General features: G+C 37.2%; 1 protein-coding gene and 1 long non-coding RNA gene across 2 annotated transcripts; one reads left to right on the top strand and one right to left on the bottom strand.

The window, feature by feature from the left end:
- Positions 1-306: 306 nt before the first annotated feature.
- Positions 307-9828, top strand: LOC136206386 (AT-rich interactive domain-containing protein 5-like). The gene is made up of 13 exons (XM_065997414.1): positions 307-559; positions 738-1647; positions 1730-1769; positions 4934-4986; positions 6512-6557; positions 6647-6739; positions 6939-7064; positions 8552-8603; positions 8676-8745; positions 8847-8913; positions 9006-9056; positions 9183-9275; positions 9411-9828. Exons 2-13 carry the CDS (start codon positions 842-844, stop codon positions 9513-9515), a joined length of 1602 nt encoding a protein of 533 aa, XP_065853486.1. The 5' UTR covers positions 307-559; positions 738-841; the 3' UTR covers positions 9516-9828.
- Positions 9829-10776: 948 nt separating this feature from the next.
- Positions 10777-15526, bottom strand: LOC136205308 (uncharacterized). Its single transcript, XR_010675889.1, has 2 exons — positions 15286-15526; positions 10777-11662 (listed from the first exon to the last, which is right to left on the bottom strand). It is a non-coding gene; the product is annotated as an uncharacterized lncRNA (long non-coding RNA).
- Between the last annotated feature and the right edge of the window lie 12266 nt (positions 15527-27792).

Here is a 27792-nt window from a genome sequence, read left to right as displayed (position 1 = left end):
GGGCTGGAAGTGTGAATATGGGGCTGGGTTTAGTAACCCACATTATTTACCCTATATTTACCAAATCTCAAATAGAAAAATGTGCCAATTATTTACCCTACCAAAATCATACTCCATAATTGTGCCTAGGTCTCAACCTTATCGTTTTCTTTATAGTTTTTTAATTAATTTTAAATTAATTTTTTTTTGGAAGAGAATTAAATTACTTTTTACATTTAAAAAAAAAAAAATCACATAAATTAAAGCTAAAATTAACACGTCAGCATAAAAAAACACACAAAAAGGAACTAAAATTAAAGCTCCAACATTTAATATTTTGGGTTTTGGGGCCAAACTTCTCTCTTCTTCTCCCTCTCTATTTCCCTCTTTAGATCTTTTCTGCACTCCCATACCAGAAAATCACACTGAAAATTCCTATTTATTGCAAACCCAGAAAACACCTAATTTATACTATCTACCAAAGTTCCGTTGCCGCTCTGATGTTTTTGAAGGGTTTTGCTCTTCAACCTGACGTTTTTCTTGCCGCTTATCGTTGAGAGAAGCTTCAACTCCCAAAAGGGTGTGTTTCTTGTTCCTTCGCATTCTTTCTTTTATCACTAATTTCTGTTAAGTGTTTCTTATCTGTTTAGAGCTTTTGTTTTTTGTTGTTTTGTTTTTCCTGTTGATTTTGCGAGCTAAGTGTTTGTTTAATTGTTTCTTACGGTGATTTTTTCGTTTTTTTTTTGCTGTTTCTTTAGGGTTTAAGGTGGCCTTTTTTTAGGGATTGTGAATAGAGTAGTGAGAACTTCAAATTTGATAGGGGTTTGGTGTCAACAGAACTTGGATTCACTGTATTGTGAAAATGAGTAGTAGTGGTAATGAAATTGTAGATGGTAAAGAGGTAGGAAATGATGTGGATGAAACCCTAAAAATTAATTTGAATGATGAACTGGTTGAAGGGGAAGCCAAAGGACCTCCAGTAGTGAAAACTCAAGAATCAACTGAAAATGGTGTAGTGAAAACGGTTGAAATTGATAGTGTTATTGATAAAAAAATTGTTGAAGCGGAAGAGCGGATTTGTGGTGAAAAGATTGCGGAAATTCCTGATGTTAAAAGTGCTGAGACATCTGTTGGTGGTGGTGATGATGATGCTAGCAAAGCTGCAAGTGATAGTAATGTCCAAGCAAATACTGAAGTTGATGCAAATGGAATTCATGATGAATATTTCAATGTGAAATTGAAGTCTGAGGATATTGTTAAGGAGGGTGCTAATGAAGTTATTGCGGATATGGATTCTAAAGAAAACGAGGAGAGTCTAGCTAATGTCTCGAATGAGAAGTCCTCGCCAGTAGAATTTGAAGATGATGGCAAAGGTAAAGATGATAAGAGCGGGGAGGCTTTGAAAGATGTGAGCAATGCGGATGTGGCTCCACAAACGCATATTAAGGAGGAGTCGTCACCGACACCAAAGTTGGATGAAGAGCATGTAACGATAATGAACACTTCAAACAAGTCATACGTTGCTGAACTTTATCCGGTTGATGAATATGAGTCAGGTACAGAAGAGGAGCAAACGGAATTTGCAAACGAAGTCAAAGCTTTTTATAGGGAGAATAACTTAGAATACAAGGCCCCGAAGTTCTACAAAGAAGATCTGAATTTGCTCAAGTAAGCTGTGTTTGTTTATTTATTCCTTAGGAACTCTTCTGATTTCTCTACTTATCATACCTTATTATATTTTGTCAATTAGGTTATGGCGAGCAGTGATCAAATTAGGAGGCTATGAACAGGTTTTTTCCTTTTTCCTCTCTTGGAATTAATCTGTTATATTTGGCTTCATGTGGTTGCAATGTCTTGTTAGTTAATGTAGCATATTCATAGTTTAGGCAATACTTTTAATTAGGGGTGGCAATTTTGGGTTATCGTGTCAAAATGAAAACGCCTGGAAACGGAAAAGAAATGTTTCCAGGCACGTTTCCGTAATTAACAAAAGATTGAAACGCGTTTCCAAAAGAAGAAAACATTTCATTGCATAAACTCAAACAGCTCTTACCTATTGCGATTCAGACTTAATAATCATATTCACTGAAAGTTTAATTGATTTCAAAAGTCACAAATCTAATTCTATTTAAACAGCTTACCACACTTAATTTCTCCAATTATCGAATCTTATTGAGATTGAAATCTATCTTCAGACTTGAGAACTTGAGAAAAACCGCAGGTATTCATCGATTCATCATAGCTCTCTGTTTGTTTTGTAGAAATTCCGATTTCTTCTTCTTCTTCTTCTTCTTCTTCGTTGAGTCTGGGTTCTTCGTTCTTTTCTCCTGTTTTTTCTTCTTCTCCTTGTTGGTTTCCTTTCTCTGTTTTTTGTTTCTTCTTTCTCGAGTGCGTGTTTGGGTGTGGTAGATGCTTTATGCTGCCTTATGTTGTTGAGGAATGTTACTCTTTATTTGTTTTTATTTTTTTTAATTTAAGGACCTTGCATGATTGACAGATGTCAAACCTTTTATATTCATTGTAAAAAAATTTGTATTCATATAAAAAGCTATAATTATGGAATTATGAATTGTACATTTTTATTGTTTTATCAATAATTAGTTATTTTATGTATTTATTATTATTTTTATGTTTATTACATTTTTTAATATTTATAAATATGTCACTATATTTTTAATATTTACACGCCGTTTTCTCTCGGTCTTCCTCGGCCCTCTTGATTTGGGATTTGCCTAATGAGTAGGTTAAGGCTCCTAGGTAATCCAGTTAAGGAGGAACCATCTTCAATGGCATCCTTGGGTAGAGTAGAGCAGAGTTCCTTGGGCCGTCTAAAACGAGAAGAAGGATCAAAACATCGAAAGCCTTTCTCAGGCTACTACGAAATATTTACTCATGGGTGGGGCAAGCTCTTCTATTATGGTTCATGCTTTCTCTTTCACGTTTCCGTTTCCTATGTTTTTTAGAAATTCCGTTTCAGTTTCCGTGCATCAAAGGATATAAATGCAAGAAAAATGATAGCCATGTTAATCGTGTTGTGTCAATTGGGTTGTCTCTATAAATCGTATTATTGTTGGAAATTGGCATCCCTACTTTTAATCTGCATCCTTATTTTATTGAAGTCAGGAACCTGAATGTTCTTCCTTCTGCAGTGTACACTTTTATTACTTGTATTTGATTAAGCTGTACAAACTTTCATTTCCCGTGTTAGTTGATCTTTATAAGATGAAGTTTTTTAACATTCTAAACAAATTTAAGAAAAGATTCTGGTTTTGTTTTTCACTTCTTTAAAATCGCAAATGTTGTTGCTTATGCTCATGTAAAAATTTGAAACCTGCTATTTTAAGAAAGTTCATTCGACAGCTTTCAATTATTTTGTTGCATATCAAAGTAGTATGGTACCCTTTTTCATTGAGAAGGGAAGGGAGACTGGGAGCGGTTGAAAACGTATGATTTTTGTTCAGTTCTGGAAATAGCTTAATCTGTTTAGTTACCTGTTGATGTTGAGAGGTACTTATGCTGGCTTTACTTGATGGAAAGAAATTTTTGAAAGGGTTTTTGAAGATTGCCGTGGAACTTAATTGTATATTAATAAAAGAGTTATTTATACAAGTGTAAGCCAAACCCTAAGCCAAACCCTAGAGCGTATAATTACAAATATAACCTTAATATATATAAACCTATCAGTTTTCAGTAGCTTTTTTTGTATAGAATGATGTTCAAGACATAGTTATCAAAGACACGAGGCATGAAATACAACAACAACAAGGGCTTAGTCCCGAAATGATTCAGGATCGGCTAACAAGAACCATCATACAAAACTGTGAAATCAAGTCGTGTCAGCGACATAAATTCTCTCCCTCCACCCCGTCCTATCCACTACCATATTTTCCTCAATCCCCAATAAACTCATATCACTCTCGATCACCCTCTTCCAAGTTTGCTTAGGTCTTCTCCTACCTCTCACCATTGCATTCCTTTGCCACTCTTTAGTCCTCCTAACCGGCGCATCAAGCGCTCTTCGTCTTAAATGGCCAAACCACCTTAGTCGGTTTTCCCTCATTTTATTCTCAATAGATGTAACCCCTACTTTTGTCCTAATTATTTCATTATTCACCCGACCCTTTCTCGTATGACCACACATCCATCTCAACATACGCATCTCCGCCACCCTAACTCTTCCATGATCATAAATAATTCATTATAATAATTCTCAAAATTAACTTGCTAATAGTCGAATAACTACTTCTCATCGTGGCTAAATTCTCCATTTAGCAATATCTCTGAACTCTTCAAAATGGAGCAACATTTTTGTGTTGTTCTTTTTGCTGTTCAAATCTTATTTCCTTTTTTTATCTATTTGTTTTTATTCTATTAATTTCAGCCGTAGATCATATACATATGGAAGGGCTGAGATTAAAACATAACTTGGAACCCTAAAAAAACAATGCGTAGCTTCTAAATTTCCCTCTAGGTGCGCCTTTGGCAAGGTGCTAGGATCATAAAGGCACACTCAGAGGCGTGCCTCTTGAACAGAGCCTGCCTTTTAGCTTCTCAGGCAACATGCCTGAAGCCTAGCGCTTTTTGAGCCTTAGGCACGCCTTTGATAACTATGGTTCAAGGTAAGTTATGTACTTCAAAAAATGAGTTAATTAGTCATTTAGTGTAAAAATGGTGACACATATTTGTCCTTCCTGAGAAAAACTGTCCTTAATTGCTTTGCCCTGATTATTTTGCCAGATAAAATGTTTCTGTTTAATTCTCATTCACTATATATATCCTCATCTCAGTAATCATCTTGTGTTTTTCTTTCTGTTTAATGGTATTAACTTTAATTGCTAATTGATTGTACTGAATTTCTCAATTGTGGTTTGTCTGGCATTAGAATCACATATTTTTAGAAATTTTTGTGTCTGCAGAAGTATGATATGGTTCTTCTCTCTCTTTCCATTTTCAGGTGACATCGTCCAAATTATGGCGACAAGTGGGAGAATCATTTAGACCTCCAAAGTAAGGATAATTCTAACTTAAGTTGATTCATAGCTTCTATTTATGAAGTTGGCCTTTCGGGTTATAAACTAGGAAATGAGGCATTTACTTTAGCAAAATTGATTGGAAGAGAAATACATTGCTGTTTTTTGATTGTTGGATGAGAGAAAATGCATTTACATCTTATAATTGGTTATGTGAATTGTGAGTTACCACGGTTTGGCTGCTGGATGTGGGATAAAGGGTCATTTTCGCTCATCAACTTGGCTCGCTGGATCAACTTGTGCCAAAATAAACTTGGTTTCAATTTAGTCTGCAACTTCGTATTTTTGGTCAAATTGTTCAAAACTGAGAAGTGACAGCTTATAGTTGGTGATTTTTTGGCACCTATGTTAAAAAAAACTTTGGTTTTAAAGCGTTTCATGTTTTTGGAACTTGAAACTATCGAAAACTTATAAGGAACTTTCTGGGTCATGTTTTTCTATGTAAAATAATTAGAAACTCGTTTCTTATAATTGGGGAATTCATTTCCTAGGATTTAATGTGTTTTCAGAAGTGAACCAATGCTAATCACATGTTCAGTAAATTCCTAATTTCTTCTAGATCATCTTGTACAAGCTTTCAAAATGAAAAATTCTCGTTTTTTCTTCTATTATTTGACCAGTATGTAATTTTTTATTTTATATATAGATATAAATTAAAATGTATCTTAATATTTTTAAAATCTATAGATATAGCCATGTATATTTTTTTATTTACACATTTCAGCTTCCTATATATTTTACAAATTAGTTTCCGGTTCCATTTCTATGTAACATAGGTTGACACGTGTCAGTTTCTAATGTTGACACGGAGTGATTTGACAAAATCAACGAAGCAACCGTGCCATCCTACCTATTTAAAGTTTGAAAATAGGTCGAGGGCCTTTCTCCCCCCCTCTAATCATTTGCTTTACCCGATAGAACTCGTTCCGAGCTCCAACTTTCTTGAGGGAACTTCAAAAGGAACCAACTACTAGACGGTTCGATTAGTATTTCGCCCCTATACCCAAATCTGACGAATGATTTGCACGTCAGTTTAGCTACGGTCCTCCACCAGGGTTTCCTCTGGCTTCCCGGCCGCTCAGGCATGTTCACCATCTTATGGGTCCGGACATGCATGCTCTCACTCGAACCCTTCTCAGAAGATCAAGGTCGTTTAGAAAAACCAAACTGAAACCTAAAGTTTGTTTTGGGGCAAATTGACCCTTTATCTGATGGATATGGGAAAAACTAAATTTTATTGGCACCGTGAAGAAGGAATGGATTGGACAATTAATGCATGGATTGAACTGTATGATTTTGTTTTGGATTCGAATGTACGAATCCATAACACCATCTACAGAGACAACCTGCCTGACAATCCGTTTGACACCATTATCATTTTTGTTGTGCTTATATCATATATAATCATGTGCATGGCAAGCCATTATGACACCCCTAATTTTGTGTTACACATTATTGTATATATATTAATACTTAACTCTTGTTATGTTCCTGATGAACAGGACCTGTACTACAGTCTCATGGACATTTCGAATTTTTTATGAGAAGGTTAGGCTCTGAATGCTAATTATATCCACCGTATTATTATGACATTCTATTGTCTGTATTTACTTAGTTAAAGATCTTCACCTATGCAGGCATTGCTTGAATATGAAAAGCATAAAATGCGTAATGGAGAGCTCCCTTTTTCTGACGATTCCTTAGTAGAGCCTGTCAGGGTTGAAAGTCAGGTAATCTGAAACGGCTCATACTAGATAGTATATGCGAGAGAATAGATTCTTATTATTATTTTTTGCATAATTGAGTATCGATTTTCCTTCTTATTTTTCTCTTATGCGAGAGAATTGTTATCATGTTGTTTGCTTTCATATTAGAATTAAATTTTTCTATCATTCTTGTAGTCAACCATAGTTGTAAATTCTGTTGTAGTTACCAGGAAGTCAAATTGTTCTTGGATCAGGCAGAGCTCGAAGAGATGCTGCAGCTCGTGCCATGCAAGGATGGCATTCTCAACGTCTTCTCGGTAATGGAGAGGTTTGTCAGCCAATTATTAAGGTGCGTGGAACTGCAGAGTTCAATATCATTTTTTTTTTGTTTAAAATTCTCGCACATTTATAGGTCAAGTACTCTAATATTTTCTTAAAAGTTGTTCCTTGACAGAAAATTTGACTCTTGATAGATAGTTCCATTCGCAGTGCATTACATGCACTGTTACACAATTGGAGAAAATAATTTGATCATATGTTGGCGCGTGTAATGTACTGCTAGTGTACAGTTCGTCAAGGGTCTAATGTTATATATACAACAACAAAGCCTTAGTCCCGAAATGATTCGGGGTCGGCTAACATGAACCGTCATACAAAACCGTGAAATCAAGTCTTGTCAGCAACATAAATTCTCTCCCTCCACTCCGTCTTATCCACTGTCATATTTTCCTCAATTCCAAATAAACTCGTATCATTCTTAATCACCCTTTTCCAAGTTGGCTTAGGCCTTCCCCTACCCCTCACCATTGCATCCCTTTGCCACTCTTCAATCCTTCTAACCGGCGCATCAAGCGCTCTTCGTCTTACATGGCCAAACCACCTTAGTCGATTTTCCCTCATTTTATTCTCAATAGATGTAATGTTATATATATATATATATATTCTATAGTAGAAAGGAGAACCAAAGAAACTACAGTAACTTCAAATCAATTGCAATTTCAGTTAGAAGTTACCAAATCACCCTTTAAATCCGCAATTATTTTTTTCCACAAATGGTATAACTTTAAGGGCTACGATATCCTTTCATGGCTTCCAAATTTCAATCCATCAGTATTCAGTTCCTGTTCCAAAATCCCTGGCGTAGTTTGAAGCCTTTATGGTAAGTTATATATTTCTCCTCTGTCTTCATTTGTTGCCAAACCAAACGAGGACGACTGGAAGCTATGGTTAGAGCGCTTTCTTCTTCTGAAAGCTACGAGCTCTGCTCTATGCTAGCTGTCTCCCTCTACATTAACTTTTGCGATTCTTTAATATCTGTTGAAAATATCCTTCTCTCTCTCTCTCTCTCTCTCTCTCCCCGTTCGCTCTAGATTTACTATATCCTTCTCGTTCTCCATTTACTCTAGATTTTCGTTCATATCTGTTCAAGATATCCTTCTCTCTCTCCATACTCTATATTTTCTTTCTTCTTTGGCTGGTCGCTGATCATCTTTCCGTCTTCTTACTTCTCCGGCAGGTAGTTGATTTTTTCTTTGGCTTCATATTTTCCCCCCCGTCTTGTATATATATAAGCTAGAGTTGTTACGCCTCCTTTTAGTATCAATGTTCTTATTTCTGATTTGCTTTAATGATTCTGTTTGCGTCAAATATATACGCGCGTGTGTATATATAAGAAAAACTGATGTGCAATGCATAAAAATTGAAGTACAGGGACAAATTGACAAATTTTTCCGAGTGCAATTCTAGCTTTTACCAAAATACATGTGTTATTATGCCTTGGGAAAACATTCTCTCTCTGTAACTTATATTTTGTTTTCTTTTTCCCTCGTGAATTAGGATAAGAACTTGAATTCTGCTTTGAAGGGTGACAAGCAGCTAAAGACAAATGGTAACATAACCACCATTTACTGTATTTAAATTGCAAAAAAGCACTGGTCTCTAAATTTGGATATTGACTCAGGTTTACTGAAGCGTAAAAAACCGTCAACTGGGGAGCGCGGAGCTAATGTTCCTCACATGAAATCAATGAGGTTGCGATGACTAGCTCCTTTGTTGTGATTTGGTTCTGGTTGATTGATAGACTCATTTTATTTTATTTTTGAAGTGCTGAAACCGGGTTTTCTTTTAACAGAATGGATTCTATGGTCATTGATATTGGACCTCCAGCTGATTGGGTGAAGGTCAATGTGCAAAAAACCGTAAGAATTTCTCTCGTTCCAACCTTACGAGTTATAACGTTCTAGTATGCTACATAATTCAGTCGTTTAACTCTATGCGTTGAATTTTTCAGAGTGACTGCTTTGAAATATACGCTTTAGTTCCTGGACTGCTGCGTGAGGAGGTAAGCTTTTTTTTTCGATTTCTTGAAGCCCACTTTCTAGCTCATTTTCTCACTGGTTGCGACTTTGAAACTGTTAATTACTGCACCGTAACATCCTTCTTCTGCTAATAGTTTTAGTTTTGTCAGGTGCATGTTCAGTCTGATCCAGCCGGACGCTTGATTATATCCGGTGAACCAGAGCACCCGGATAATCCTTGGGGGGTCACACCCTTTAAAAAGGTTTGTCAAAAGATCAATTGGAAAGTAAATGACGGCAAAATGCTAGTTTTCTGTTTAAATGTTGTTTATTCGACCGACTTGTGTGTTCTTCCAAACAGAACGACTTGTAATCAAAATTGTTTGCTCTGATTTCAGGTCGTCAGTTTGCCTTCGAGAATTGACCCACACCAGACTTCTGCTGTGGTTACCCTGCACGGTCAGTTGTTTGTGCGCGTGCCATTCGAGCAGTTGGATAATTGATGTGTAGATGGCTGTAACTTGAGTAAAAAGTAGATGCTACTTATCTGTTGAAAGACAAATTAAAACTAGCCTAATTTTTTTTGCTGAAAGTTATAGTAGTTATAGGGTCGTACTCAAGAGACACCCCGTGATCCCCCGGCCATGTGCCGTTTACAACCCTAAGTAGTTAGTACTGTCTAATTGCATTTTGATAGTTTTAGTTTTCTTTTATTATTATTTGTAACTAATGGTAGCAAAAAAACATCAAAATTGTCATTTTGAATGTCATTTGGATGAGTTCATGGAAGTAAATCTGTGCAAAATTTTGTTCTCATGCCTTCTGAGACCATTCTTTTATTTCAGGAAAATGTTGGGAAAAGTATGGAAAAACACAACCTCTGAAAAAAACTTCTTAAATTGAAACAATAAATAATATGTTGGAATTTTACGTTTTTTACTAATCTGACAGTTTGTGAACTAAATTGATATTTATCCCGTTGCAATTGTCAATATATAAATGTAATAGAAAAATAATAAAAAAAAGCTTTTATTGTCATCTATTACTTAAAAGTTTAATTTTAAATACTTTGTTTTGTAAAAAAAGTATACCAAATATCTCTATTTGCAAACTTTTAAACCACGGACCTCCATTTACAAATGAGGTAAACTACGAGCATTTTTTTCTTACTTTACCCAAAAATGTTTATAACACATTTTATCATTAAGTTTTGTCAAAACTCTGCATTTTGAATTGATTTTAATCGGAATTGAAACTTAATTTACAATTAACTGTTGAATGATACCTTGTATTTTTCAATGCAAATTGCAAAAATATGTGGTTTAATAATTTTAAACTCAACGTGATTCCCCGGCCATAATACCTTGAAGTGCCCGACTCGGTGTTTACACATGGATATTGCGGTTATGCATATTTACACAGGGAAATCGGGTTGTAGACGCTTTAGTCCGGTTCGGTGTCACTTCTCCTGCCATTTCCTGGTTGAATGCAGCACCTGCATTCTACCTGTCCTTTTTTTATGATCTTTGTAATATTATTCACTTGTATTATTCTTAGTCTCTTCTTTTTCTCTCTTTTTGTATAACATTTTTCTTTTTTTAATAAATTCGGGTTTTATCTGGCTTACGGCATGGGTGCCAATCTAGTTGAGATGCCATCAGTTAAAAACTACGAGTATTTTTTTTTTCCATTTAGAAATGTAGACTTTTGCACTGAAACATTATTTCAGATACATGACAAATATTTAAAACAAAACTTAAAAACTGAGCTTTTACCCCGTATTTCTGAACTTTTAAACAGCCAAAAAAATCTTTACAAACAATTTTTTAATAATTTTTCCTAATTATAGGTGTAAATGGTATAAACATTAATATCCAAACGTGAAAAAAATCCAAACTTTACGTGCATACAACACAAGCAACCATCAATGCTAATAAGTAGAGGGGGGAGGCGGTACAGGGGGCCGGGCAGCCAGTGGCCGAGCCAGCCTCTAAGGGTTAGGGATGCAGAAAAAAGCTTAGCTCGTAAGGGCTGGGTTAATTTCTTTTTTTCTCCTTCCCCTTTCAAGACCAAAACAGCATCAAAATATCAAAGTAGGACAGGAGGTGCAATTTTATACTCCCAGCAGCGGCGGTGTGGTTTCCAGCGGCTGAGGAGTGCTTGCCTCCGCCTCCGCCTCCACCACTGCCACTGCTGGCTGAGACGGTGGTGATGATGGCGGTAGTGGAATATGCATCATTGCCTTTATGAGTTTATCATAATCTTCCTCCAACTTCTTTACTTCATCTTCTTGCTTCTTGATAATGTACATTTGGACGATTTCCAAAACCGCCCTCTTTTTAAACTGTTCGTCGTCTACTTTTCCAGCTAGATCTTGCTGCAACAAGCTAAGTCGTTCACGCATCTGTTGCAACCTCCTCACCATTAGTGCTTCCCTCATCGAGCGAAGTTTATCTTCCGTCTGTTGCAACTTTTGATTGCTAGGATAAGCGCTGCCGAAAAACTCAGAGTTGATGAACTTTCCAGCGTGCGTCTTGATGCCACCATCATTCGTTTTGACTCGCTTATGGTGATAGTAGTATACTAGAGTTCTGCGAGAATTGCCCGATGAATCTGCTGCCTCCTGTTCACTCATGGCTAGACCTTGAGTCTGCAAACAAACTTCCATTAGTTTGATTTCCTATAAACTAGATCATTACCACAGTTATTAAAGGCACGTAGTGTATCAAGGCGCAAGGCAGTGGCGTGATACTCACGAGTCACGACACAGCGCAGTAAAAGAATCAAAAGGTATAAAACCATAAGTGATAATATTTGAAATATAAAAAATGATAAATTCGAAAATCATGACAATATTTTTAATCATAGATTCTAACATGCAATAAATCCCATATTCCTAAAGTTCAAGTGTTCAACTAAAATAGTACTCCCTTCGTTTTTTATCATATGATTGGCTTTCTTAGTTTGTTCTTTTTTATATGTCGTTTTGTATTACCAAATGCACTTTTAGAAATATTTTCTCAATTTTTCCATTATTTACAATAGGTATAAGGTGCAAAAATGCCCCTAACGTTGCTCAACAAGAACAATAACTAAATGTATTGTAACCTCGTATTCTTCTTAGTGTTGGGAAAATGCACAGATTTCTTACCAAATCTACATGTTCAAAACTCTCACCCCATTCTCGTCATCCAAAAAATCTAAGAACGCCAAAATCATTCATTTTACTCCATTTTTTTTCTTATTCCGCTGTGATTCCTTTCATGTAATCGCTGACAAGAAGTAAGAAACTGGTTAGGACGGAAACTAGAATGATGAAAAAAATGGCAAAATCCTGCTGAGGGGTAAAAGAGAAGAGTCAGTTAATATGGGTAGTATACTGGTTTTGCCATTTATAAGTTTTTTGGATTAAGAGATATGGGGGAGGGATTTGAAAAGTTAGATTTGGGATTCTTCCACAGATAGATGTAGACGTAGAATATGACGGTACAAAATGACATTTAGCGGATTTAAATCGACTGGTGGAAATAGAAATTCTAACAGTTCAAAGAGATATGTTAGTTTGGGTAGAATTGCACCAAATTGTCAATGTTGGGTCCTTAATTGTACCATTTTTTTACGTTAGGGGTATTATTGCTCTTGACTACCAAAGTTAGGAGCATTTTTGCACCTTACCCCTATTATAATAAGAGAGAGGAGTTTACTACTAATGCAAATAATCCTAATTAAGCCATAAAATTTAAGAAGAGATAATTTTTGCATAGAAAATATAAATTTATTTAGGAGAAAGATATTAAGGGTAAAATAGTCATTTTAATAGTGTAATTAATGTTGCATTGGTCCTGGTGAAAAAACTTAAACGACTTATAAAAAAGCACGGAGGGAGTAAACGCAAAGTTGACTAATAGCTACTTTTTATCAAAAGTTACCGAATTCGTCAATCATTACTCATCACCGTCACTCTCCTCATCTCCAACACCATCAAATTTTCTTCAAGGATCTAATCCTCTTCGTACTCATCTACAAACTTTGATTCATGTTGTGTATTTGCAGTCTCTTCAAGGATCTAATCCTCTTTACTTTTTTTATGTTTATTTTGGACACTAGATGTGTCTAATCCAATGGTGGAGATTAAAACCCTTAAAAAAACCTGTGTAACATTTAGGCACACCTCCTATAACCACGGACACGCGCAAATACACACCCCTTGTCGTTGCCTTGGCGACAATGTGTGCCTCGGGGGATCCTAAAGCGGCCGGCCTAATGCCTTTGTGTGTTTGGAGCCTTATGTGCTTTTAATAACTATGATCATTTCAAGTAATAGATACATTTTAAACCAGAAGCGGAGGGGGACGCACCAGGTGCATTGCACACCAGGGAGAAAATAAATGGGGATTCCATCCCTATTTGGGAGGATCCTCGTCTGGGATGGATAATTCCCGCTCCATTTTGCAATCCTACGTCTAAAGGAGGATCCATGTGCTCCAAAAATATACTAAAATTTCTCAAAAAATAGTCAATACTGTCTACAACTCTTACCACTCCTCTTAAAACAAAGATTAAGCAGCACGGATAATGGGATTCTAACCAAAATGCAAAAATGGTCTCTTATGAAACATATGGAGCTCTCATTCTTTTAGGGTGGAATTTAGAAATTCTCCAATTCATATACATCCTAGTTCAGAAAGACAAATAGAAACATCAAAATCTGTATAAGAAACAAAGTCTTAGTAAAAATAAAGCTTTTCTAGCTTTGACATATTCTGGTTTCTCCTTGTTTTCACTTGGTGGTGATAACATACTGGATGCTATCTCCGGTTCAATGATGATAGAACCAATAGGACCTAGCTATCCGAACCAAATGTTGAGGACAAGTGTTTACCTAGCAGTTTGCCAAATTCTCTCTTATATCATCATCACGTGCGAGTCCTCAAAACAGGAAGTTTGTGTCCTATTGTGTTTATACTACTTACCTATTGGATGAAATTCTCTCTTATTGATTACATCCTATATAAAGGTATGCAAATTATCATTATTGCTAATACTCTCATTATACAAGTCGTTACACTTGATTCACATAGCCATATGACTTTATCATCGGAGTTCCCACAATCAATTAACCAGCACTCTTATTTTGCAGGTCAGACTGGACTTAAGACCCCATCTAGTCTACCAAGTTACGGATAAATACTCGAATTTATCACTTGGTGTATTGTCAAACAAAGAGTACTAATTCCTATCATAAATCACATATTATCTCACATCCAATGAGCTTAATCCTTGTTTATGAAAGAAATTCATTTTTCTTTCTGGTTTGGTGAACCAGAATCAAGCTAGAAACCCATTGTTTTCAAGAACTAGGCACAAACATATGCAAAATGACTACTTTTCTCTGTCATAATTTCTTGGATAAATAATTTATTACCATTTATCTATTGCACTGGTCAACTTTCGTATTAGCAAAAATTCATTATAATGTCCTAAATTTTATTAGGGTCAATAACAAATTAGCCCCCCTGTTAAAAACCATACAAGAATCTGTTAGTCAAAGTTATTTAATAGCAACAGAACTCAGTATTTTTGCTAATACCAGCACTTACTAGTGTATATATAAAAAATCAAGGACTAATAAATTATTGACATAATACCTATTTGGCTATCCAAACTAAGGCTTTAAAGTCAATTAGGACCTTAAACTATAAAAATTATCAATCAAGTTCCTAAACTAAATCAATTGATTCCTATTCTAAACAAAAATCATCAATTGATGCCTCATCGCAAATCATTCGGTTGAATAGTTTCGGACCCTCCTCCTCAAATCCATTTTGAACCAACACAGATTATTACAACAGTCTACATCAAATAGTGACAGTTTCTGATTTTAGGATAGAATTAGAACTTATTTCATGATTTTTGAACTGATTGATGATTTTGATAGTTTAGGTTACTAATTGATTTCCAAACTTTAATTTGGAGAGTCAAATGGGTGTAATGCCTAAATTATTTATCCTAATTTCTTACAGAGCATTTCCTTAAACAGTCTAACAATAGGTATAATCCAACAAATTTAAAGCATCAAACGCAAATAGTTAACTGATGAAACCCAATCCAATGAGAATCGGAAATTGAATAAAACGCAAGCATCCAAAACACCACAAACACATTCCTAACAAATTCAATTCGAATCCCAAACCTAAAAAATCAGTCGACATTTAACATATAAGCACACGCATTAACTCAGATACAAAAAGAAAGAAAGAAAGAAACCCTAACCTCATGCGGCGTACCAACTCAGATGAAGAGGAAATGGATGAATTTCAGCAGAGGGGACGGGAGGGGAAACCGCTGGAGATTACTGTAATTGCTGCATCACCGCAAGGCCGCAGAGGGAATACAGAAAGTGGAGGGAATGAGAGCAGAGAAAGAAAAGGAAACTTAAATGCATGAGTAGGTTAGTAAAAAAAAAAAAGAGGACTAACCACTATGTTGTGGTGGAGTGGTAATGGGTCATCTCTTCTCACTTTTGTAACGTGGCCAACATTTCTAGCTATAGAGGTGTAAACCATCTCCAAAAGTGGTGGAATGATACGGGAGAAAATAAGAAACTTATATATTCGTTAAATTCCATCCTTTTTTTTTATATATAAGTAAAGGTGAAGTACAAGGGTGCACACACCAAACCGGGGTAAGGAAACGCCTAGTAGCTTTTGGTCCAAAATCTTCCTTTAGTCTCGAGGTGACTCTTTGAGGATGCGCACTTCAAGAGATAAAGAATCCACATAGTTGGCTTGCACTTCTATTTCCTTCTCTATAGATGTGGCGTAGAAAAATCTCCACATCTTTACCAATAAGCTCCACAATGGTCTCCATTAGAAAGGCGATCTCCTTGAGGGGAATAAAGTGCCAAGAAATAAAGTCGACACAAATCTTGCTATCAACTTCCAAACGAGCTTCTTTTGTAACCAGCGACCAAACAAGTCTCAAGTCTTTCATAACGCCCATGAATTTGCCTTAACCACTAAGCAAACACCCACATTCTAAGCAAAACATTGAATCTAGTCACCTTTGTTATTGTGGATAAGGCCGTCAGCCGCAACTAATAATGAGCTCCCTTTAACAGCACCATCTATATCGAGCTTGACCTAAGTGGACCCAAAGGATTCCATCCAACCAAAGCCTCTTCTCTGATGGGTTTATGCGTTGCCAGATCCTCGGAGAAAGTCTGATTACTATCAATGATGCCATTAACAGTCACTTTAATGTTTTGCACAATCTCCATAGTAGTTCTCTTAGACTCTTGGAACATAACGAGGTTCCTCTTTTTCTATAAGTGCCAACAAGCAATCACATAAACAAGATGCCATTCTTTGTAGGAGAACTAGTTTCCTAGACTTAGATTGTTATAGAACCATTCAGTTTCATTCGAGGCGATAAAAACCCAAAAATCATAGGAAAGGATTTGAAGCCAAATTGAACGTGCCAAAAGGCAGTTCCTCAAAACGTGGATAATGGACTCCACATGAAGGGAGCATATGTCGTAGAGGCTTACCGCATCAAGATGTCTTCTCTTTCTCTCTAGGTTTGTAAGTAGCTTATCTTTCATAACCAGCCAAAGGAAACTACGAATTCTTTGGGGCCCATGCCATTTCTAAAAATGCTTCCAACTTTTAAGCACACAAACAAGACTTTCCTCGCGAATAAGATCATATGCAAACTTGACTGAAAAGCGGTCAGAACTAGTTCCAATCCATTAACATTGATCAGTGTGCTTTAAAGGGTTTTAATGCAAAGTTGCGGCCAACAAGTTAATGCAATTAAGAGGCAGAAGATGCTGAATATGATCAATTGTACTCCATCCGTTCCATAATAGATGTTTCTTTAGAGAATATTTTTTTTGTTGCATAATACATGACGTTTTGATTAATGCAATACACATTAACTGACTTTTACCAAATATATCACTATTTAAGTTACATTTTTTATTTTGAAAATAGAGAAAAATTAATTAATTAATGTAATTAATACAAAAGTAACAAAGTCTTTTAATTATAATTAATTGCATTTCTTAATTCTTGTATCTTAACCTTAAAAAATAGATAGCGAGTAATATCTCACTCTGTAATATGTTGTACAGGGCAATGATTGGACATTAGTTTAACATTTAATTCTAGATTTTTTTCATAAAAAAATGGTAAATAATTTATTAGTCCATGAGTTTATGCATATTACACTAGTTAGTCCCTTTATTTTTAAAAACACATTATAATATCCACAAGTTTTGACAAAACTAACTACTTAGTCCTTCATTCATAAATTATATAAAAAATAACAAGTTTGCCCTTCTATCGCTAATTAACTTTCATCTACATTTAATTAAGTTGTATCAAATTTTATGTGGATTACTATACCCAGCTCCAATTTCACACTTCCAGCCCCGACAAAAGAAGTAACCGCCCTTTAGCCAAAAATTGAAAATTCCAAACCCTCCCAAACTCTCTCAAACTCTCCCAAATACATTTTGTTCCGAAATCAAAGACAACACATTTAATGGAGAGCGATCTGTTATCACCGCGAAGAGACGAGAATGACGTTGTCCCTGAAGTCGAGGTATTTTTCTGATTGAACTTCCATTGATTTCTATCAATTTTTTGGGAAAAAAATCGTTGGTTCGAACTCGGGCGTGTGAGCATCACGCCTCACCATGTGGTGGGGCGTTTGAATATTATGCCCCACCATATGGTGAGGCGTGATGTTCATACGCCCCACCATATGGTGGGACGTGATGTGCATACGTCCCACCATGTGGTGAGGCGTGATGTTCATACGCCCCACCACATGGTGAGGCGTGATGCTCACACGCCCCACCACATGGTGGGGCGTGATGCTCACATATTCGAGCATATTTGTGGCTGCTTTTTCGGGTTTAGACACCGAAACGCTGTAGAAATGTCGCGTGTTGGAATGTAATGTTCGTTATTTATCATTTGCAGGAGGTTTCGTTTGAAGATTTTGGCGGAAACGACATTGATTATAGTTCGCAGTTTTTCCCCAAACAAACGTTTCGAACATATCATGAAGCTGTTAACTGGGCAAAACAGACGGCAATTGGGATCGGCTTCGAGTTAACGACAGCGTCTCACAAGACAAGGGGCAGGTCAAAGTGGATATTGGTTAAATGTGCTCGTGGTATTAAGAATTATAGAAGGAAAAGGGATATGGATATGGAGGAAGTAGTACGGAGGGATACAAAAACAAAGTACTATGGTTGCAAATTCCAGATAAAGGTTCCGGAAATCGCTGAATTAGGCGGTTGGGTGGTGAATGAGATTGCTGGAGATAGAGAAAAGCACTGTCATCAGTTGCTTGTATATCGCCAGGGCTACAAACAAATGAGCGGACTAAGCCCGGTTCTAAAAAACTTGTTCGTGAAATGAGTTCAGCTCAAGCTAAGCCTTATGCTATTTTTGCTGCAATCAAAGAAAAACATCCAGAGGATTGCCCGATACAAAGACATGTCTATAACTATAGGGAGAAAATCAGGACAAAGAGCTTTGAGGGTCAGGATGTAATCGGTCAGTTTTATCGGCTTGCTATAGATAAGGAATACGTACATTGGACGCAAGCGGTGCCGGGCAGCAATGTTGTGACTCACTTATTTATGGCACATCCTACATTGATCACACTATTCTGATCTTATTACTTGTTTGTTGGTATGGATTCAACATATAAAACAAACAAGTATAAGATGCCATTCTTTGAGATCATTGGAATGATGCCTTCAAACAAAAACTTCTTGATCGCTTATGCAATCATGGAGGATGAAAATGAGGTAAGTTATATGTGGGTGTTACAAAAATTGGAGCTTTTGCTCCAACCTGATGTGCATCCGAAAGCCATTGCTACGGACCGGGAGTTAGGACTGATGAGACCGGTTCGTGAGGTATTTCCTCATAGTCATCATTTATTGTGCACATGGCATATTAATAAAGATGTGGAGGATAGAGTAGGCAAGTTGTGTGGAATGAAGAGTTTTGGTGAAATTTTTAAGAATGCCAAATGGAAACGTATAATTGAAGCCCCGACAGTAGCCGAATATGAGGCGATAGTGGTAGCTATGAAGAATACTACTGCCAACTGGCCTCGTGTGATAGAGTACATGGAGACCACATGGCTAGTGCATAAAGAGAAGTTTTGTCGAGCATGGACGAACAAGGTGTTGCACTTAGGAAACGCCACAACCTTTCGAGTGGAGAGTTCACATGCACAGTTGAAACAGTGGTTGAATTCATCTACTGGTGCACTTGATACAGTGTGGGCGAAGGTGCACAAAGACATTGAGGCTCAGATCGATGCGATCAAGTAAGACATTTATTCTGTTATTTAATTTAATATTTTAAATTGTAATACATTAGTTTTGTAATCCTTTACTGTATATAATCAGATACTCACTCGAGGACTCGAGAAGAAGATCAGTGGTGGCTCACTGTAAAGAACCTTTCCAGTATCTCAACTTACACGTTTCACATTACTGCTTGCATGTACTGAATGATGAGCTCAAGCATATGTGCAGATTGAGTACGGATGTGGTAAGTGAATGCGGATGCGTGTTGCCCATTACTTATGGCATTCCGTGTGCATGTGAGCTTAAAATGTATATTAACATGGACACATCAGTCCGTGCTGACCACATCCATCCTTTTTGGAGATCTCTTGCGTTTGAAGGTTTGAGTGACATACCAGCTACTGCTCCCGTATATGCTGACGGGTCTGAAGATCACCGGTTTTTTCACTCTACGTAGCATATCGATGATGATTCATGATCAGATAAACCCGGAACAAAGTGGCTTCAAAGAACCTGAGGTCAAAGACACTGTTAGGGGTAGACCAAAGGGGAATTCATCAATGAAACGAAATCCGAGTGCATGGGAGTACAGTCAGGCCCACGAGGTCAAGCACGGTCCTCAGGTTCGAGGAGTAGTCGTAGTCGAGGCTGATCCTCATCCTCATATGTGCATAACAACGAGATGCCGGGTATATTTTATTCTAGTAATATATATGTTGAAGTTAAAATAAATATTTTTTTTGATGAATTTCATATATTAATATTTTCAGTCGGATTTGATGCGGATATCGCCGGTTACCACCATTTACATCGGGTTCAACGTCTCATCGTACCATTTATTACTGGATACCATGATGTTGTAGCAGATGGTAACTGTGGATTTCGTGTTTTAGCCGATGCCATCACCTATAACCAGGAGGAGTGGAAGCTGATGAGAGTGCTCATAGAGAATGAGATACGGGCAAACTGTGATCTGTATGCGCCAGTGTTCGGGAATAGATTCGATGCTGCCCTCACGTGTATTAAATGGGCAGGAGCGGGGTTTAGTGAGTCCCACTGGATGGCGAGTCCGGATGACTTATATACTGCTGCATCTGTTTTGAATGCAGTAATATTCCTTTTTACTACATCACAGTTAGGATGTTGCACTATACTGCCGATGCGTTCGGACGATGGAAGACCACCAGAGCAAGAGATTGTGATTTTTCATTTGGAGAGTTATCAACACTACATACGCCTTTATTTAAGACCTGGATTTCTAGTGCCTCCCATTACCACCAAAGGCGTATATTTCGTGATCCGAGTGTTCGTCACTTGGACAATCTATACGCTGAAAGTAGAGCGGCTTGGACTAGATTATATTAGTTTTATGTGTTGTAATTAATAATATTTATTCATGAACTTATATTATTTTTACTGGTTTTAGTTAAAATTTTATGGTATTTATATGTTTTAAGTACAATTCTGTAGTTACGGATTTAACGGTCTATTTACGGGTTTAATGGATTATTTTTTTGCATTTCCGTCACGCGGGCGTGTGGCTATCATGCCTCACCGCGTGGTCGGGCGTGATAGCCACACGCCTCACCGTGTGGTCAGACGTGGTAGCCACACGCCTCACCACATGGTCGGGCGTGTGGCTATCACGCCTGACCACACGGCGAGGCGTGATAGCTACACGCCCGACCACATGGTGAGGCGTGATAGCCTCACGCCCGCGTGACGGAAAGACAAAAAAAATAGCTTTTTCACCCCACAACCCATGAAAGGGAATTTTCGTCCTTTCACGGGGCTAGGGGTGGGAATTTGGGATTGGGTTTAACAACACCCTATATCAATAATTAAAATTATTTTAATAAATAATTATAAATAAAATGATAAATTTACCAATCTACCATAAATTAGTTTAGTGTTTCATAATATTCGATAAATCATTATATTAAAAAATCAATGTAGTATTTAACTATTTTTTTCTAAACCAATTAATATTGAGTTAATTGGTAAAACATCTCAAGTTCGAGTCTTAGTATACGTAAAAAAAATTAATTGCAAGAGAATCCTTCTAAATAGTGTCTAACGAATTTTGAACCGAGCAATCAGATAAATTATATGTAAAAAAATATTTTTATACTAAAATAGTATATAATAAAATTAATTAGAAAATTTTCATAAATTTTAATTTTACTCATTAGGTTTAAAAAATATTAATAAGTATTTAACTTATATTTCATTTAACCAATTATTATTTAATAAATTAGAAAATCAATAATGCATGTATAACAATTACCACATAAAATAGATATTATATAAACGATATATTTAAATTATAATATTAAATTATTATAAAACTGATTATGTATTTTTAATTAAAAATACACTATAATATAATTTTATTACTAATATTAGATTTTATACTTGAATTAATATAATAAATAAAATTAGATAAAACTTAATTAAACATATAAGAAAGTTAATTAGTGGTTAAAAAGTTTAAGAGTTGGAGTTGTGTCAGATCTGAGGCTACTGGTCGGGCATGGGGGATTTGGCTTTCTTGGAAGCCAGATCGTGTTAATATTGATATTATCAGTATGGATAATAAATTCATTCATAGTAAAGTCTGTTACCCTGGTAGTAAACCTTTCTTTGTTACCTTTGTTTATGCTGATCCGGTTTTGACTAACCGAAAAAGACTGTGGGAGATCCTCTATTCGATAAGTACAAGCATGGTGGAGGCTTGGATGGTGGCTGGGGACTTTAATGATATCGCCCTTATGTGAACCGTTGCCTTAATCACAATCAGAATATGGATTTATGCGGGCTGTCTGACCTGGGAGCCGCTGGTCACAAGTTTACTTGGAAAAGGAATAGCGTGTTTGTTCGGTTGGACAAAGTTTACGCGAATGTTGCTGCAATTTATAAATTTCCCAAGGTAAACGTGCTTAACCTTCCTTTTCGCCATTCTGACCACTGTCCTATCCTCGTTAGGTTGGTTAAATGTAATCGGCTTAAAGGGAATAGACCTTTTAGGTACCTTGTTGCTTGAGATTCCCATCCTGAGTTTAAAAATTTTGTTAAAGATAATTGGCAACCTCATTCTAATGTTCTCCTTGCCATGGAGGGGTTTAGAAGGAATGTGGTGGGATGGAATAAAAACATCTTTGGCCACATTATCAGAAGAAAAAATAATATTTTAAGAAGAATTGAAGGCATTCAATGTTGTTTGGAGACCAGATTCGATCACAGTCTAAATTGTCAGCTTAGATCTCTCCAAAACGAGTTGGAAGCTGTGCTTAGACAGGAAGAACTTCTTTGGTTCTGGAAATCTAGAAAGGCTTGGATTAAGGACGGAGACCTGAATACTAGATTTTTCCACCTTTCTACTATCATTAGGAGATAGAGGAATCAGATCGATGCTATTAAAGACTCCAACGGTGATTGGGTCTATGAGGATGAAGATATTCGTCGTCTGGCCCTTGACTTCTATAAAGACCTTTTTAAAGAGGATGAGGTGGATTTGGATAAAGCCCTCTCTGGGGTTTCCTTTCCTAGGTTGGAGGAGGATGCTATTAAGGAAGCTTTCCATCCTATTGACCAGAAAGAAATTGATCTGGCCTTCACCAATGTTGGAGCTACTAAGGCTCCGGGGATCGATGGTATTCCTGATAAGTTTTACCATAAACACTGGAAAATTGTGAAGGAAGGCATTTACAGTTTTGTTAGAGGTGTTTTTGGCGGATCCAACGATATTAGGCTGGTTAATAAAACCCTCCTGGTTCTGATCCCTAAAGTTGAAAAACCTTCCTCCTTTTTACAAATGAGGCCGATCAGTCTTTGCAACGTGCTTTATAAAGCTATCACTAAAATTATGGCTAATAGACTCCGACACATTCTTCCGGAGATTATAAGCCAGAATCAAGGTAGTTTTGTTCCTGGCAGGCAAATGATGGACAATGTGGTGATTGCCCAGGAGATGGTCTATTCCATGAAGATGAGGAAAGGTAAGAAAGGGATTGTGGCGCTCAAGCTGGACCTGGAGAAAGCTTATGATCGTTTAAACTAGAGTTTTCTTCTGGATAGTTTAATGAGAGCTGGTATCCCGGATAACTGGAGGAGATTGATTGAGGATTGCATTTCTTCTCTTGTTTTCCTGGTTTTGATCAATGGAGATATGTCTGATGAGTTCTCTCCTTCCAGGGGAATCTGTCAAGGGGATCCTATGAGCCCCTTCCTTTTTGTTATTGCTATGGAGAGGTTGTCTCACCTGATCCAAGAGGCCGTGAACAAGGGGATTTTCCATCCTGTGTCCATCAACAAGTTTTGCCCTCCTATTACACATTTGTTCTTTGCTGACGATGTGATGATCTTTGTGGAAGGGAATGAGGAGCAAGTTGGTGTGGTTATGGAGATCCTTAATTGTTTCTGCACAACTTCTGGCCAGAAGATCAATATCCATAAATCTCGGATGCTTTGCTTTAAGAACATGGAGAAAGGCGTTTATAAAAGGCTAAGTGATTTATCGGGCATTCCTCTTACTCACTCTTTGGGTAAGTTGTTGGTGTGCCCTAGTTCATAGGCATTGGTTCTTATAAAATGTATCTGTGTCACATTAATAAAGGCATCAATCTAGTTCATTTATATCTTGTGCTATAATATGAATAGAGAATCCATTGATTGACAATCGTAAAACCATATCCCAAGTCTATTCTATCATGGGAATGATTAGGACCACAGACTTGTATATTCGACGACTGTATGGTAGTAATTGATACTAGCCATAGAACTTGATAAGTCAGTTGTGAATATGGGTACATGTTGTATACATGTGACTGGATCGATCCGCCCGGGAAAACTACATGGTGGTTGTGTCATTAGTTTTCTTAAGTAGGTCTCTAACTATCTTCAGACCTGATTTCATTATCATATCAATATGGGATCCGGTTCACTTTGACATACGCCTAACATGTCTGTAACAGGATGCTAAATACGGGTATGATTGGGTGAACAAGTGAACACGTTGGTATTGATATTGAAGTGGTGGAATTACCACTCATGTAATAGTGAGATGATATCACAGGCCACTTGATAAGTGAGATTGATAAGTGTGTGGCCACACCCTGATAAGTAGTTTACTTATCTGTTTCATCAATCTACTTAAGATCAAGAAATATCATAAACATCAGAGAGGATGACAGCCGCCATGCCTCTAGTTTATAATATCGATATCAAATGGTCAAAGAAGTTAAGAGATAACTACAGGGTCTCTGCATCTTTAGACTGCTGAAACTCTGTCTTGGTTAGGGACAGTAATGGTTTGCTAGAACCCACTTACTATCTGTGGGCCGTGAGCCCACTGCTAGCTAAGGACAGTCCCATAGGATCGTGCACATCGAACATCTGAGTTAGAACTTATAGAACGGTACATTGGAGAGATGAAATTAATTAATTGATTGATAGTAAAATATCAAGGTAATTAATTGGTGGTTAATTAATTGATTAATTGATACTTTGTATCAAGGTAATTGATTAATGGTCTTAAGTGTTGAGTATTTAATTGATTAATTAGTTTACGGAATGTAATTAATTAATTTGTAAATTAATGAAATTGCATTCGGTGAATAATTAATTAAATTAATACGGTAATTTATTAATGAGTGTTGTTTGTTTAATTGGGATAATTAAATTTAATCCAATTATAACTAATTGCATAAAATAAATACTATTGGTATTTATTTAAGTGATTAGGTTAGGATTGGATTAGTTTTGTAATTAACCAATTAACCCTAAACCAACTAGGTTTAGGAATACACTATATATATAAATTAAAAACACTCTAAACCTAATTAACACAATTAACCTATATGCTAATTCGGCCACCACTAATTCCTGCATATAGGATTTTCGGCAACCACCACCACTTTGATGAAAGTGGATTTTGTTTTTGGCAAATTACCTTATCTCTCCAGTTCTTCTTCGTTCTTCGGCTAGCACCGGTTCTAGCTCAATAGATGTTCGTGCACCTGACTACGGAGATCTTACTACTTTGTGGATTCTTCAGCCGTCTCTAGAAGAGACAATCCGGGTAAGTTTTTATCCCTAAACGGATCCAAAAAGGTTTTATTCAATCAATGGTTAACGGACAAAGATCAAACTAAAGGGATTAAAAATAAATTTTAAACCGCAATTCCGCTGCGCTACAATTGATTAACTAGCTATAATCCCTAACATAAGTATCTTGGGGTCCCCCTCCACAACGATAAAGCGTCCAAAGCCTCCTTTAAAGAGATGCTGGATAAAACGAATGGGTTGTGTGCTAGTTGGAAAGCCAATTCTCTTTCCCTGGCAGGCCGCCTAACTTTAATTCAGTCTGTCAATTACGCTGCTCCTAATCATATCATGCAAGCCTGCAGGTTGCCTGAGCCAGTTCTCAATGAGCTTGACAAAATTAACCGGCGTTTCCTTTGGGGAGAGTCAGGAGAGGGGAAGAAGATTCACCTTGTCCCTTGGAATGAGGTCTGCCAGCCGAAAAGCATGGGGGGTATTGGCATAAGACATGCTAAGGACAACAACAAAGTCTTATTAATGAAGCTTCTCTGGAGAATGTGGCAATGCCCCTCCTCTCTTTGGGTTCGCCTTCTCTGTGGTAAGTATCGAAAAGACAAAATCTTTGGGGGCCCTAAGGGGAGAGTTGTCAATTGTTCTTTCCTCTGGAAAGGGCTTAGCACCATGTTTGCAGAGTTCTGTTTGGGGGTTGGTCTATAGGTGGGTAATGGTAAGACCATCAGCTTCTGGTATGATACCTGGATTGGGGATAAACCGTTAGTTGATGTGTGTAGCTCCCCCCGCCTAGTGATATCCGTAACTGGAGGATTGCCGATGTGGTGGATTCTGAGGGGGACTGGATTTGGTCAAAATTTGATACCTTCTTTGGCCTGGAGACTCTCCTTAGAATTCGGGGAGTGAAGGTTAGTAATCAAGAGGAAGACATGGATATGCATTGCTGGGCACTGACTAATAATGGAGTTTATTCTTGCAAATATGCCTTTGAAGCTTTTGCCCTCAACAGGTTCGATCCTCCCTCGGATATTTGGAAATCCATTTGGGCCCTCAAAGTCCCTTACGGTATTAGGAGTTTCCTGTGGCTGGGAGTTAAGGACATGTTGCTTACTAATTCGGATAGGCACAGACGACATTTGGCGGACTCAGGAGCTTGCAGTAGATGCAGAGGCCATGATGAAACTTTGTGCCATGCTCTTAGGGATTTCTCTAAGAGTAAAGAGGTTTGGAAGAAAATTCTCCCACACCATATTCTCTCTTCCTTCCTGGCCCACTCTGAGAATGACTGGTTCTCTGATGGTATTAGTGGGAAATTACTGACTCACATGGAGCATGGTGACATTTTCTTTGCTATCATCTGTCACCAAATTTGGAAGTGGAGAAACGAGGAGATTTTTGGTAATAAGACTGTTTTTATTCAAAACTTAGCTGAGTTCTTCTCGAAAAAACTCTCTATTACTATTGAGAGTTTCAAAGGGGACTCCCTTGCCAGATCTACCCAGAAAAGTGATGTCCATCTCGTGGGATGGAGCAAGCCGAGAGATGGGGTTGTAAAGTTGAATACGGATGGCTCATGCCTTATCAATGGTAAGATTGCTGCCGGAGGTGTTCTTAGAGATACGGGGGGCGCCTGGCTTTCTGGGTTCACCCAGAATCTGGGGTTGGGATCTTCCTTCTCTGCGGAGCTCTGGGGTATTCTCTCTAGTATCAAGCTGGCTAAAAGCCTAGGTGTTATGAGGCTATCTGTGGAGTCTGATAACTTAGAGGCCATCAAAATGATTTCTGATGATCATGCTAGTTGTCTTAATACCCGCCACCTTATCAAAGCTATTAAAAGGCTTGGCTCTTTCTTTGAGAACTTAAAGTTCAGTCACATTTTCAGAGAGCAGAACCGAGATGCGGATCGCTTGGCTGCGGCAGGACATGTGGGGATGTTAGGTGTTACTACCCTTTCTGATCCCCCTATCTTTCTCTCTTCTCTTCTTTTAGAGGATAGGATTGGGGTTAGATTTCCCAGGCTAATCCCAGGATAATTGTTCTTTGTTTGCTTTTTTCTTTCCTGTTTCTACCAAAAAGAAAGAAAGTTAATTAGTGGTAGAAGTGATATTATTAATAACGATAGAGACTTACAGAAATAGAGACTATAAATTACTAACACCTAAGAAACAAAGAGAGATTGATAATAAGTGTTTTTTACCTTGAAATTTTGAATTCAATTCTCTTTACTCACTAGTTCTCTAGAGGCCAATCGCAGATTAAATTGATAAGGAGATTCTGAAATCGAAAGACTAAATGAAACTTGAAAGTGTTGAAGTGATAACAGCAATCGAAGGTGGAAAGTGATGAAATAGATGAAGAAAAGAACTGTGAGTTGGAACTGAAAA

This window comes from Euphorbia lathyris, chromosome 9 (genome assembly GCF_963576675.1).
Source record: "Euphorbia lathyris chromosome 9, ddEupLath1.1, whole genome shotgun sequence".
NCBI classification, from domain to species: Eukaryota; Viridiplantae; Streptophyta; class Magnoliopsida; order Malpighiales; family Euphorbiaceae; genus Euphorbia; species Euphorbia lathyris.
Note: the sequence above shows the minus strand (reverse complement) of the source record. Positions and strands in the feature narration are given on the sequence as shown.

What these genes read in the sequence shown, in the direction of transcription:
- LOC136206386 (XM_065997414.1), top strand. Translation starts at nt 842, where the DNA reads ATGAGTAGTAGTGGTAATGAAATTGTAGATGGTAAAGAGGTAGGAAAT. An exon ending in CTGTCAGGGTTGAAAGTCAG is followed by an intron (nt 6,740 to 6,938) that starts GTAATCTGAAAC and finishes ATTCTGTTGTAG; the next exon opens with TTACCAGGAAGTCAAATTGT. An exon ending in CAAGCAGCTAAAGACAAATG is followed by an intron (nt 8,604 to 8,675) that starts GTAACATAACCA and finishes ATATTGACTCAG; the next exon opens with GTTTACTGAAGCGTAAAAAA.